Source organism: Seriola dumerili, unplaced genomic scaffold (assembly GCF_002260705.1).
Source record: "Seriola dumerili isolate Sdu_G_001 unplaced genomic scaffold, Sdu_1.0 BDQW01000226.1, whole genome shotgun sequence".
Taxonomy (NCBI): domain Eukaryota; kingdom Metazoa; phylum Chordata; class Actinopteri; order Carangiformes; family Carangidae; genus Seriola; species Seriola dumerili.
Window position 1 is genome coordinate 4,145,378 of NW_019174481.1, and position 14,945 is coordinate 4,160,322.

At 39.8% G+C, this 14,945-nt stretch overlaps 1 protein-coding gene across 1 annotated transcript; it reads left to right on the top strand.

The window, feature by feature from the left end:
- Positions 1-201: 201 nt before the first annotated feature.
- On the top strand, positions 202-4,763 carry metap1d (methionyl aminopeptidase type 1D, mitochondrial). The gene is made up of 10 exons (XM_022755203.1): positions 202-246; positions 894-1,054; positions 1,988-2,137; positions 2,213-2,361; positions 2,687-2,729; positions 2,910-3,073; positions 3,198-3,295; positions 3,820-3,867; positions 3,950-4,028; positions 4,372-4,763. The coding sequence occupies exons 1-10, from the start codon at positions 207-209 to the stop codon at positions 4,454-4,456; spliced, it is 1,017 nt and encodes a 338-aa protein (XP_022610924.1). The 5' UTR covers positions 202-206; the 3' UTR covers positions 4,457-4,763.
- The last annotated feature ends 10,182 nt before the right edge of the window (positions 4,764-14,945 follow it).

Here is a 14,945-nt window from a genome sequence, read left to right on the forward strand (position 1 = left end):
AGAACATAAAACAACATAAAAGGAACATAAGAGTAAAAAAAACGTATCAAAATAAATCGATATCAAGACGACACGACTGAGGGAAAATAAAAAGATTGACTAAAAAATGAAATAAAAACTACAGGTTTACATTTTTTCAATTTGTGTGGTCGCTATGTGTCATGCGTCACGTGACTCCCGCACCACGTGACCACTAATAACAATCCATGGCGGCGCACAGTGCTGCAGGACTTGCGACGAGACAAGGTAGGCACTGAGCTAATACTGTTTCTATACCCAAGCAGCCGGGTCGTATTAGCAGCTGCTCGGACCACCCGAGTCCCTGTATAAAGTGACTAACATGACAGTAGTTTGAAAGTAATGGGTGAGGTTTTTTGTCAACTGATATCAGCATGCTAGGTGCAGCTACCTTACACTGAGAGGTGTCTCTATACATGAGGGGGGCAAAATGCTAGAACCTCAATACTGCAACCCTACTCTTAGCTTTATATTGTGTTGATGGTGGTTATATTTGCTAATTGTTCAGTTTATGCCAGATACACAATTTGTTTTATCAAAGAGGCCTGTTTGGTCTTCACTTTGCAAGACATTGAAAACACTGTTTAGTGTGTAAACGGTCACAGTGTGACTGACAGTTGGCCCTGTTACCCAAACTGTGCTCTTCTTGGTGGCAGCTTGTGCTTGAATGTATGTCCAAGCTGTCTTAAAAATCAGTGATCTTTGATGTAGCTCACAGAATACATCATATTTAAAAAAAAATACACATTGTTGTCAATCATTGTTGCACTGTTGACCAAGAAGAAAGAGCTGCCTCTGTACTGTTTATTCTTAGCAGAAATGCTTTGTAATAGAGAGCGCTCTCCGCTTCATTGTGTTGTTTTCCTTTTCTCCAGGACTGGGTGGTTTCCTGCAGAGAGTGTGTTGTCTAAGAAGTGGTGGTCTCCCAACAGCCCTACTGTGTCAGCAACATCGCTGCTTCTTCTGGAGGAAGTGGAAAAGTTCTCACAATGTAGTTCGTCCAGCTACAGTTAGGCCTGCCTATGCAGTACCCAAGGTACAGGACATAATGTTCCCATAATCCCACAGTCCTAAGAAGCATTCTGATTGGATAGGTCAGAATATAACAATTATATTCAAAAGTGACCTCGAGCTGGAAGTTTTACCTTACTTTTGTAATTGTTGAAACTGTATGTCTTTAACTGTGGAGAATTATAGTAATAGAGTCCTGCAAAAAATGATGCCTAGATTACTCAATGCAACAAAGGTGTAGCTGGAACCAAACCAATGGTGTTGTAGTTATATTATATAAAATATATATTATATATATTATATATATTATGAAACCTTTAAACTCTTTTGAAGCGGTACATGCTGATGTCTGTGTGAGAGTTGTCAGGCTGTAAAAATGAGATGCAGAAGGTGTGGAGGGTGCAATAGAATACAGTTAAGATCTGAAATATGCTTACATATGCATTCAGGCTGGATAAGCATTTTCAGTGAACTTCAGAATTATTAGTACTTTCCAGTAAACTGAAAATGAACACTGTGGTAAATTACGATGGCATTACAAACCGTCATTGGAAGAGATACGTATATTGATTTCTGTCACAGGTCCTCATCAAGTTAAATCTCCCCCATTATACCCATTATAATAATGCTTTTGTTGAAGGAAAACTTTCAAGCATTGTTGAGTGACTTCATTCTTCCAATTTTGACTGTTGCACTCAGTTGAGGGCTACACACTTAAAATTTCAGTCAGTATTAACCATAATATTGTATCAAATGGGCAAAAGATAAGGTAGAAAATAAACTGGCATGACCAGAGTCATTTGAATTGGTTGAAACTCCTTTCAGTGTTTGAATTTCATCCTTTTCTAATGTAGTTTTGGTGTCTATTGTTGAATAATTCAATAGTTTTGTATGGAACTGTGAAAATAATACGACCCAACCCTCACATCCCGTCCTTCCTGTACCTCCCTGACTGTAGCACATTGTGCGACCTGACTATGTAGCCACTGGACTGGTCCCAGAGTGGCCAGACTACATAGAGATCAAAAACCAAGAGCAGATCGAAGGCCTAGCCCGAGCATGTCAGTTAGCCAGACATGTACTTCTACTAGCTTCACACAGTCTGAAGGTAAGCACCTAATCACTACAAATATTGTTTGTGTTTCTGTGTCATGGAATAACAGTTATGACCTGTGACTTCCAGGTTGGTATGACAACAGATGAAATAGACTTCATTGTGCACCAGGAGACAATCAAACACAACGCCTACCCATCCCCTCTCAGATACGGGGGTTTCCCCAAGTCGGTCTGTACATCTGTCAACAACGTGGTCTGTCATGGCATACCTGACAGGTAAAAACATTCACTCTCAACATTTGGATGCTTTTTTCTCTTTACATTTATTTCTTTCCAAAATTAGATTCCAGCGCCAATGAGAAAGTAAACACAGCCACTGAGAAAATGATTTATTACATATGTTGAACGCATTCTACCCATATTTTAATGAATTTTGGTTTGTCAGATTTTTAGATGTTGGACTTTATATAGAAAGGTTGGTTGGTTGGTTGAGAAGTTGAGGTATTATGTTGATGTGCAGTATTGACTGTATTATAACGCAACAGTTGCAAGGGGTTCACTGTATTCATCATTCATCTTTTTATATGGCTGTTTCCTGCAGTCGGCAACTTCAAGATGGAGATATCATCAACATTGATGTAACTGTAAGTTGATGCCTTAGCAAAACACACACACACACACACACACACACACACACACACACACACACACACACACACACACACACACACACACACACACACACACACACACACAAATCCACCAACATACGACCAGTCAGAGCAACACTGGTCCCGTCACTGACATGTCCCTATTCCTGATAGGTGTATTTGGATGGTTACCATGGTGATACCTCAGAAACCTTCCTGATTGGCCAGGTGGATGAGGCTGGGCGGCGATTGGTGGAGACCGCCAGGCATTGCCGAGATGAGGCCATTGCTGCCTGCAAGCCGGGTGCACAGCTCGGTGTTATAGGAAATACTATTAGGTACACACACACAAAATATACACAGAATGAAAAGACACATAAAATATACAGTGTATGTACCATATAATCACATTAATTCATTTCTTTTTGACTACTATTGATAACTTTTTTGTACTGCTGGCAGTGAAATAGCCTGTGCCAGTGGCTTCCAAGTATGTCCTTATTTCATCGGACATGGAATAGGCTCCCACTTTCACTGCCATCCTGAGATCTGGCACCATGGTAAGTATTTTTCATTCTTTTCATTCTAAATCTCTAATGTTTTTCGTTGAGGTTTGCTCAAGTGTTCCAAGTCTGATTCACCAAACCCTCCTCTCCTCATAAACTTGCCTTTTGCCATCTGCTCATGGTCTATTTTAACTAATCACACACAAATCATTATATTTTTCTTGTCCATATTGAAAAAAATCATTAAAATATTTACAGTGTATGTTGAAAAAAGAGAGTGAGCCCATCCACTAATGGCAATTTAAAAAAAAGATAATTGGCATCAAGAGTATCTGGAGTCCAGATAGAGCTACTTTGAATTAAAAACATGCACCATAAATTAATGAACCATACCTTGCTAAAGAGATCTCAGAAGAGCTAGGATCAAGAAGTGTTGATTTACATACAAAGTCAGGACAAGGATATCAAGAACTGAAATGGGAAACTAAGGAGAAATATAGAAACAATAAAATTAATAGCTGAAATAAATTACTCATGTTGCCAAATGGTCTTTTTCATTCCATTATCTTCTTTTTCAGCTAATGACAATGACATGACCATGGATGAAGGGATGGCTTTCACAATAGGCGAGTTACATTTTATCATTTTTATGTGCATGTAAAGATGGCACTGTGTATGAGTGTGGAGCTGATGTTGTGTGTTTTGTAGAGCCCATACTGATGTGGGGGTCTCCAGAGTTCAGAATCCTGAAGGACAAGTGGACTGCGGTGTCTGCAGATGATAAAAGGTAGGTGGGGGACAAACAAAAATTTCTTGGCTGTGTGTTTGTAGCTGTCATGTAGCAAATCACTTTTAAATACTTTCCCAGCTGGTATGATTAGGGCATGTAAAAGCTATGGAAGCCTATAAAATGTGAATTAGTGAGCTTTAGACATACTGTTTGGCCTATTTTTTAAACTCTGCAAAGAGCCAGGCAAGTTGATTCCAGTCTTTATGCTAAGCTAAGCTAATTGCTGTGTACCTCCAGTTCCCTACCGGCACAAGAGACCACCAGCATTTCCCCAAATGTTGAACTTTTCCCTTAAAATCTTAAATGTGCATTGCATGTTTTCTAATTGACATTCATGCAGGTCGGCTCAGTTTGAACACACGGTGGTCATCACATCTGACGGGGTGGATATTCTCACCAAATTGCCAGAAGAGAGCAATCTGTGACCTGAAGGAAACTGCTGACCGCTACACCAGCTGTTAGAAATCTGTTTCTAACAGTTGATGTAAACTACCTTTTCTTACAAGACATTTTTACACCTCCCTGATCTTTTGTTAGCCCATTAGCACCTTACTGCTTTAACCTTTTTTAAAGACAGCACTTAAATGTGACCTGTGACAAGCAAGGGACAATTGTACTGTAATAGTTAAATGGGAGTCACATCAGAAGTCATGACTGCGGACCTATCCACCTAAGACTAATCACCAAGCAAACACTGTAAAACTTTTCAGATTTTCAAATAAAATGACATTTTACGACTCAATTAAACTGTCCTTAATTTTTTTTTATCATTATTTTACTCTTTTATTTGAATTAAATTTTTGCCTTAACTATCAAATTTAAAAATATTCAGTCTAAATTATGTTTGAATTATTTCAACATGTGTAATAGTTGCCTAACTTAAGAATGTAATCCTCTCTTCACCCCTCAAATTCCCAAAAACATTACATGGTGTTAGCTGCCGCCCTGAATACACACTCAGTGGGAGTTATGTTCATGTGGTCTTAAGACATTTTGGATATTTGGAACTCTGCCTCTTGGTTAAGTGGCAGACTGTAAAGTCAAGTATAGCCAGTAGATGGCAGCACATGCTTAATGAAATCGAACGTTGAGCATGTTGTAGTCAGCAAAGGCTTCACATCCTGCTATTCATTCACTCTGACGGGAAGCAGCCTACAATTTGTTTGTGGTGCATAACCATGAGAGAGCAAACAACTCTACGTCTCAGCATGTTTAAGTCTGTCTCTTGATGTCAAAGTCTGCACTCTTTCATTAATCTAAACCAGGTGCTGATGATTAATGGCCCGGGAGACTGGACAGCGTGACGTCTCACTATGAGAGATCGGTTCAATGTACACTTTAACAACAAACATGTTGAAGGTAAGACAGGTAGAGGCCAACAGTGCTGCTGAGTGCTGTAAATTCCAGGCATAACATATTTTTGTTGTTTTAACACTTTTCTCTCTACTGTCTATATCTTTTGTCTGCGGGTGGATTTAATAAAGAAAACTTATAAGAGCACATGACATCATTGAAAATCACACAGGGCTTTTAACCATTCTTCTCACATTTCTTACTATGAGTTAAGTGCAAATTACAGGTTTGTTGGGTTTCATAGAGGTTGGGTTGCAATCTGCAGTATGTGAGTGATTAAACGCTTCTCCTACTGACTTTATCAAATTCCAAAACAGTCTGTCATGCAAAAATACTGTGTGGATAAGTTTGATGTTATAATATTGATACTTTTCAATGTGGCTGTATCTGTATCTGAAGAGGGTATGCTGAAGTGAAGATGCTTCAGAGAAAAAAAACATAGGAGGAGAAATTGGATTTCAGCCTGCTGGAGGGTGTGTCTTCACTTCCTGCCAATGTACTCTGAGGGTGTGCATGTGTCGAAGCCTGTATGTTTGTCTGTGTGTGTCTGTGCTCTTGCCAGTGCCAGTTTGTGGGTGGGTCAGGATGGAGTAGACAAATAAAGGTGGGTCAGCTAATCTGGAGTCTGATCATGACCAGCCAGGAAATGATTCACATTTTTTAATTTTATTTGACGCAAGACAAATAATGATGAAGATTAAATAAATATACATTTATTCAGCTTTTATTAAACTTGAGGGACAAAATCTGAATTTAAAATGGTAAAGAGAGACATTGAACTGAAGTGCCCTTTCTTTATTGTAGCTTAGGTTAGTTATTGAAGCAACACAGCCCTTGCGAATCGATGTTAGTGCAGGATGGTGTGTGTATGTGTGTGTGTGTGGGTGAAGGAGTGTGAGCTTCCTGTGAATCAGGACAAATGTTGTGTAAACATATCTTAATGGCCTCCCACCAGCATATGATTCATTAACTTCATTTACATGCCATAAAATAAGAAAAAAAATATTCGGAGGTTTGCCAGCAGGAAGGAGAGAAAGTGACACACACAAGGCAGATATTAGGGGGAGTAGTGGTGGGTAAGAGGGTAGGATTTAGGGAGGAGCAGGGAGTGGCGGGGTGAGGTGTTGGATTGTGGTCATGAATTCTCTCTCTTGCCTCTCATTCTTTTCCTGCATGTTGGGACTCATTCCTGCTCTCTCTCCTGCCGCTCTGCAGTTCTCCTGTGACTCCTCGCCTCTTTATGTTAAGGATCCTCTATGGAATTCAGTCAGCGCAGTATCTTAAAATCTATTCCAGGGAAATCTGATGAAAAGCCAGGCCATGAGCCATGGGAGAACGTATTAGGTGTTTTGTGGTTCAAATAGTGCCATCATGTGGCCATTTATAAAGAACTCAGATTTTTTGCCCACCAAGGTTTTTCTGACAGTAATTTTTTTCCCTACAATGTTCATGTATTCTTCACCAGATTCACATTTGAATGAGCCCAAGAAGTGTTTTATTCAAATTTAGTGCAGCCTACTCTGTTGGATAATTGGTTGCTAAATTCTTGTACACATACATGCCTTAGTTTATACAAACTGCCAAAATTTGAATGAAATCTGACTCCATTTCAAGGATTATCATCAAAAATATCTTGTCTCTGTCAAAAACTGTCTTGCCTTCTGAAACTGAAACATTTTAACTACTACAAGTACGCAACATGCAATACTCATTTTTCCTGAATAATTTCATATAATAGTAGCCTAAATAATTTCAAAATGTCAATTCTTAATACACAATAAAATGTGCCAGAAATTGTGTTAGCATTCCTATGGAAGTCCAGTATTGATGTTAATTGATATTTTAACCTATCACTAGGCCCTGCAATGTATCGGTATGCAGTATCACAGTGTCCGGACATATTGCAACAACATAGATAGACAGATGGATGGATAGATACTTTATTTATCCCTTAGGGGAAATTCAGGATCTATCATCTATCGTCCATGTTCTAGTCCTGACCTAACGCAGCGTTAACTCTTCTTTCACCAAGCAATGACCAGATTGATACCAGCTTGCTAACAATGTGTTAAACTAACAAGATTGTAGCTGTCACTGGCAGCATGATGCTAAACCTATGACCATTCAGCCTAATGACAACTAGCATGCTAGGTAGTTAGATGCTAGGTTAACAGCTAAATAGCTGTTAGATGAATGGTTAGACTATATTATCATAAGATACTATGTACAGTATATCAAAACCTACTTTCACATTTTCCTTTCCTTATTATAGCTCTTATAACAACATGATTCGTTTAAATGGTTATAATGTAAGTCATGAGAAGTTCATCCTTGTACAGAGCCAAATATTTCCCAGCTTTATTCAGGCATTCTCCAAAATCAACCACCATCAGCCAATCTTGTCTATCATTGAGCATTTAAATGCACACGAGCTGCTCAACAATTTCTAAACATTTTCTACTTTTAAAGTCATCTAACATTGACCCAAGTATGGACCCAGTTTTGGACTGCTTTCAATTTAGTCTTCTAATTTTATCACCCAAACTACAGACATTACCCTCACACACACTTCTGTGGAATATTAAAGTTGAGGATACAGTCACATCATGTTCATTTCTGCATTATAAAGTCCTCATACGGCCCACCCATATGTGTGTGTGTGTGTGTGTGTGTGTTTTAACATAATTGCTGTCCACCATGTTAAGGTGGTCTAACTACTGGATAAATAGATTAATATGTTTCTCCCACAATCTTGCATTCCAGGTGAGCGTACCTACATCACTGCATGTGTGTGAGAGTGAACCAGTGATATATCGCACTTACCTGGGAACTTTACTGAGGAGCACCACAGGAATTCTTGGTTTCCTTGGTGACCCGTGGGACTGTGGCCTTAACAAAGTGATGTCTCATTTTCGGACTTGTGGAGGCAGATCTGTCTCACACACTCATGCCAAGATGGCATGTACTGAATCTGACTGAGTAACCCTCTCTGTGAAAACACCTGAGGGCCAAACAAAAACAGCTGAGATTGGTACTTGGAACTGAACATTCACTGTAGCGGGACATGTAGCTACAGGCTGTGGGGGTTTCTTCATCATGATACCATAGGAAAGTGGAAATAAAGAAAACAGCAGAGAGGTTGCTTTAAAAACGACTGCACTCTACATCATGTGAAACGGGAAGGGGTCACCAATTTCAGTTCATTTCTGACACGGGCATGAATGGCTGTACCAGATTTCCTGCCAACCTATCCAATGGTTGTCATGATATTCTGCACACAACCACAGGTGTGAACTTCACGTTGGCCCTGGAGGAAGAATCATGGGATCATCAAAGTCAGATTAAATCCCAGGGAACCATGAATGTGTGTAATTTAAAGTGTCCCAATCCATCGAAGAGTTGCTGAAATATTTCAGAAAACTCATCAGGATTTATCTTCTGGGCACCATGAGTGTCTGTACAAATTCTTATGGCAATATATTAAGTAGTTGTTGAGATATTTTGGTCTGAATCAGAGCAGTGGACTGACTGACTGACTGACCAAGCCAGGCTGCCAGCATGACTAAAATAAATTTGATCTTGTGCTGTATGAGAATATGATTGGACCCAGTGAGAGAAAATATGACAGATAATATGATACCAAAAATCACCTGGAACAGGTGACACTGATTACTGAAATCAATCCTTAATGAATCTATGAGGCTAAGCACTTTGATATGAGGGATGTTTTGGAGTCAAATTAGGCCACATAGAGTAGATGTTTGTCACAAGTTACAGTTAATCGGCAAGAATGCATGTGTGTGTGTGCTGGAGGAGGACTGTTGTAAACTTGAGTCACCAGACTGGTGCAGGGAGGGTTCCCTCCTGATTGACACTTAGAAGGTGGAAAACTTTCTCTGTTGACCTCCTAACTCCCTAACTGCAAGGAATGCCTTTTTAAACAGTGGAACTATTTTGGAGGAGTGATCTTTCAGATCACAGATAAGAATCCAAAGCTATCCACACATCCCTTGATTCCTGGGTGTATCTCTTTGGCTTCTGTGTTTCTCTTTGTTACTTCAACACCCTTCCTGTGCTTAAACAACCAACGTGGACTGACAAAGTAAGAGAAGGGGTGCGTTTTGTATGTGTGTATGTATGTGTGTGTATGTGTGTGTGTGTGTGTGCAAAGATGGTATGCATCGCCTGAGGCAGCTCTAAAAGGTCTCTGATAAATGGTGTCTTCTTCTGTCGTCTTCTCAGATTCAAACTCTCTCTCTCTCTCTCTCTCGCACACACACACACACACACACACACACACTCACTCACATAAACACACACTGGAGCTCACAGCACTGCACAATGCCCTCTGCGTGGAACCTGAGAAAAACCGGTTATACAAAAGCAATACCCTTTTAGCTGTGTGTATGGCCTGTGTGTGTGTGTGTGTGTGTGTGCAGGTCTCACTGAGAGGTGTGGAGAAATTTGGCTACAATCAGATAAGCTTGAAAAGAGAACAAGTGCTTTGGTTCTTTATTCCTGTGAAAAATTCCCCTATACTCATTTTCTTTGATCTATTTCAAAAGAGCCCACACAATGCCATAATACTGATATCATTGTTGATATTCAATGCACTACGATAAGATATATGTGATGTTTATATTAGTGTCCTGTGTTAATGAGTGTGTGTGTGTGTGTGCATTTACAGAATAGTGCAGTGGACAAAAACAGAGGGAAGGAAGTTCTCTCTGTGGAGCCAAAAGAAATGGTGGAACAGTGGAGGAATTTCTAAAACAATCCTCACAAGTTCAAAGGTCCCCGTCAGAATCCTCAAAATGGCATTAAAACAGAGCAACTCAGTGTGTGTGTGTGTGTGTGTGTGTGTGTGTGTGTGTGTGTGTGTGTGGATTCTGGATTTTTTTAAAATTAGATTCACTCTATTACTTCAAGAAATAACATTTTTTGTTGCTTTTGACTAAATATAGTTGAAGATTTTAATGATTAAGACAAATGCTGTACGACATGTGTAAAGCCCAAAACGTTCTAACAAGAGTAACAATAAGATTTTAAACAAAGAACAACGGAGGCTGATGGAAATGCAATTAGTTTTTTCAGGTATTTAATAACATATACAGTACTGAACACAGTACTAGGAATGTTTAGGGATCACTAAAGTCATAACAATTCATCTTGAGGGGAACAAAATCATTACCAATCATAGCAATTTATCCAATAGTTGTTGAGATTCCTACAGCCACACTGCTAGCATTGCTAAAATGGAAAAAAAAAATCAGTCAGAAATGAAGACGTAACAAAAAAAATAATATTCTGAGATTAAAAAAAAATGCATTAAAACAGGAACAAGCATTTTAGTCTCATAATCATTGATGGTTTGCAATCAGGTTGTTTCAGAACCTCCTTGTTTTGTCTTCCAGCTGCTACAGCTTCACATGTGGGAGCTACACAGTACAGTAACAGTCTTTTACTGTTCGCCACTGAGACATTTTACTGGAGCAATTTGGACTTAACGATCTTTCTCAAAGAATGGGGGAGAGTGATATTTACTACCCAGCCCATATTTTCTCAGCCAGTTGAGGGATTGTTCTGTCAACTTTTGCTATTATTGCCTGGTCAACTTTCACCAGATATATTTCACAGCTTTACTGCTGTCAGAGAGAGGATGATGTTGTTTGAAGCGGGAGTTGTGATGCAACTTCAGTGTTGCAGATACAAAGGGCTTAAGAAATAAAAATTCAAAAGACAATTTATCATTGAAGTGCACTGAGAGAAAAATAATAAAACAATTCAGTACATGTGACATTACTGGAATCAGACACCTTATCTAATCAGGGAGAGACAGTGACTCAAATGTTGTTATATAAGCTGAGATAAGCGTCTGTTAACAACCTGAATCTGTCAGGAAAAAACTGAACAGAATGAGAGTTGGTGTTAGCGTCTTTTTGAAGCACACCTGGACTCACTAACACTGGGTCCCCTCTTACAACTACTGCCATCTCATATTACATCCTCTGGCCAGGGATGGGATACACACACGCACACACACACACACACACACACACACACCAAACACCCCGCTCACTCAGGAGCTAAATTAACAAAAGGCAATTATCCCAAGGGTGTTACAGCCCCGCTGGACAAGAGAAGACATCAATTACTTCTTATTGACTGTAATCAATACACTCATCAAGATGGGTAGATGATCTGTTACAGCCTGCATTGTGTGTGAGTGTGTCTCCTTATGTTTTAACCATGAGAGTATAAGTTGCACTAAGACATAGGATCAATACTGTGAATATGAGACACCCATAGAGGAATGTAAATTAGACGTTTGTCCCCACAATGTCACTTGATTGCTAACTGATAGCTCCCTGCTTTCTTGTTTTTTTTTTTGTTTTTTTTTTACAGTTCATGACACACACAGCATCCTCCCCACCCTAACGCAGTATATATGGATATCTTGTAAAGTGAAGCTCCTCTGGAATGAAAGCATTAAAATCATGATTTTCCTGAGTATTACACTTTCACATGTTAAGAATGCATTAAAATGCATTAGACCAGGGCTTCTCTTTGTTTGATTTGTATTATCTCAACATCATTGTCATGTAGATCCCAGTTGTTTGACCTATATTTTGTCAACAACACATTGGTTTCGAATATGAGAAATATGATATTTTTCTGTCAACTCTTATCCTCAACACTTCCTTGACATTTTGGGAACGTTTGTTTCCTTTCTTCCTGACAGGTAGATGAGAAGAATGAGACCACTCTCATGTCCGCAGGGTACATGCTACAGCAAGTAGCCAGTGAACTTAGCTCTCAGACATTATACCAGTTATAAATTTTCTCACTTAAATCTAGGCAAGAAAGCGAAAACTATTCCTTTAATATATGCTACTGTACAACAAATATATTGAAACCCATAAGGCCTTGTAAAGAGCTCAGTCAGCAGCGCTCATTAATCTTCCTTCTGCACTGTGGTCAAAGTGATTCTAGGTTTTCAGCTGACCACTGGTTCATCGGTTTCTCTGATCTGCGTCACAATCAACCATAAACTCTAAGATGAACTGCTGTCAACACATTTACAGGTTTACATAAGCAGCAGTGCTGAGGGAGAGTGCAGTGCAGCTGTGAAACACCTTGGGTGTGGAGTTCAATACGATTGTGAAACTGATGCATGTGTGTGTGTGTGTGCGTGTGTGTATGAGTATCCCAAGGCTACGTGTTTCTACAGTGTCATAAACACACACCCTCACCACTCAGCTCGCTGTGCCACACCCTCAGGTGAGTGTGCGTTCCCCTCGGAGCTGTACCTTTAAGAACAAACACGGGGCTGTGGCTCGGGCGAGTCCAGGCGCTGCATTTTCGACATGCGTGTGTGTCAGAGAAAATAGCTTTTCACTGTTAGTCCTCTGATTTAGCACCGCAGGGAAGGGTTTTGCTCCTCTGGTGTCGTAACACAATATAGACGGATAGTTATAACTCAATTCTTAATTTTGTGTGGAGATAATTCAAATAATATACAGTGTGTGCATGAATAGATAATATTTTATCAGAAAAACTGATTAAAATCACTGAGCAGAGACTGTGATAATATGAATGAATGTGACATTTTAGATCATGATTCAGATTTAATCAGCAATGATTCACTGATAAAATGATCAGCCTATTCAGAAGATATGTACTGTATCTAACTGATCATTTATGACTGGGTCATTTGACAGTCTGTTCTCAAGTATCTAATCAGTATGTACCATATTTGTATTTATTCAGAGCCAGAAACTACTTGTTTACATTTCTTTAATTTGCAGTTAGTCCCTGATTCGTTCCTTAGTAACTATGCAGAATTTTGTGGTTAAGTGTCACCCTAAAATCATGACTGAACGTCAATACATTGACACTCAGCTGTAGCTGCAGTGGCCTCTCAATCTGTTTATGTGTGGACAAGATATGTGACCTTTATTTCCCTGGTGGATAGTAGAGGAGAAGAAGAAAAGGGGTGGGGGGGGGGTAATGATGTTGACAGGCTGTGGTGTCTGAGGTTAGATGAGTGGGACAAATAGTGTGAACACAATCACAGAATTAATTTTGGCTGTGATCAAAAGCAACAGTAGCCATGGAGAGATGGAAGTGAGTTGGTGAGACTGAGAAGTTAAACACCAGAGACAGAAGGAGAGCTGTGGAGGACGTAGCTTCACTGTGGTTTGTTGGTTTGTCAGCAGGGTTACACAAAAAGTACGGAACCCATTTGCACCGAACTTAATGGATGGATGGCACATTGGCCAGGGAAGAACCCATTAAATTTTGGGGCAGATCTGGATCATTTACTATGAATTTGAATTTTTCCTCTTAAATTTGGTGTATGTGGTTTGACATTGGCCTTGGCAGAAATTCTAGTGTTGGTACTGTGTCAATATCTTACTACACACACACACTTTATGCATGGAAGTTTACAGTGACAGAAATCCACAATCCAAGGGCATGCTAAGGTAACACACCTCATCTTACTTTACACACCGCTGTTCTTATCAGAACGATAGAGCTGATTCCTGTTTGTGACCTTTTGCAGACAGAGTAGTAAATCACTGGCGCTCCTTCTGCAGGCTGCAGCTCTCACCTAGAACTGGAACATTAGCCCAAACTAGACGGGACAAAAAAATACACAGATGCAAAAAGATAGTGAACAGGCGGATGGTCACATGATTTAGGGATGCCTCTACTTTCAAGAAAGTGATTTTTATAAGCTAGTGTAATATTATCAAAACATCTGCCCAGCATGTGACTGACCAGGACAAAAAAGAGGTTTTTGAATGTCTGATTGAGGTAGGCCTTTGTGGTCTTTAAATACATATCAAATGTACCTTATTTTTCCCACTTTTCCCATTTAATTAAAAAAACTTATACTTCACTGCTCTTTTTTGTGCATTCCTAAGTAACAAGTAATGTGGAATCACAGAGGTGATCCATGCTGGAGCTATTTCCAAAGCCTGTTCATGAAGACTTAAGTAGATAACAGACCTGTATAGGCACCACATTCTTCCCCTGCCCTTTTCCCTTTCTGCACTCCCCTCTTCCACCATTATTTGTGCCTTTTATACTGTATGTGGGCAGTTTCTTTCTCCCTCTCCCTTTCTGTCTGCCCTCTTTCTCTGTGTGCAGACAAAGCCTGCGTTGTCTGCTGAAATGCTGTGTTGCGAGGACAAGCTTTGGGTCAGTGTCTCATGGAATGCCTTGAAAACCATCTAGTGAGGGAGTTTGTTAATGTGCGGGACTGTGCCCAGTCCGATCTCTGGGCTCCTTCTGGCTCCATGACTCATCCAATGAGTCATTACAGAAGAGACAGGCCCTGCGGTGATAGCATGTAATGATCTGCGCAAGAATGCCTGAGGGATTGTAATTCTAAATTCTGACTAATTTCTAGCTTTGGATTTCTGGGCAATGGTTTGTACAGGCCAGCTACTGTACTGCAAACACAACAGTTGCTGTATCTTTCTATTTCTTCTTTTCCTTTAGTTCAGTCTCTAAGTGTCTTTATTCTCTCTTTCCATCCATCTCTCCCACTCT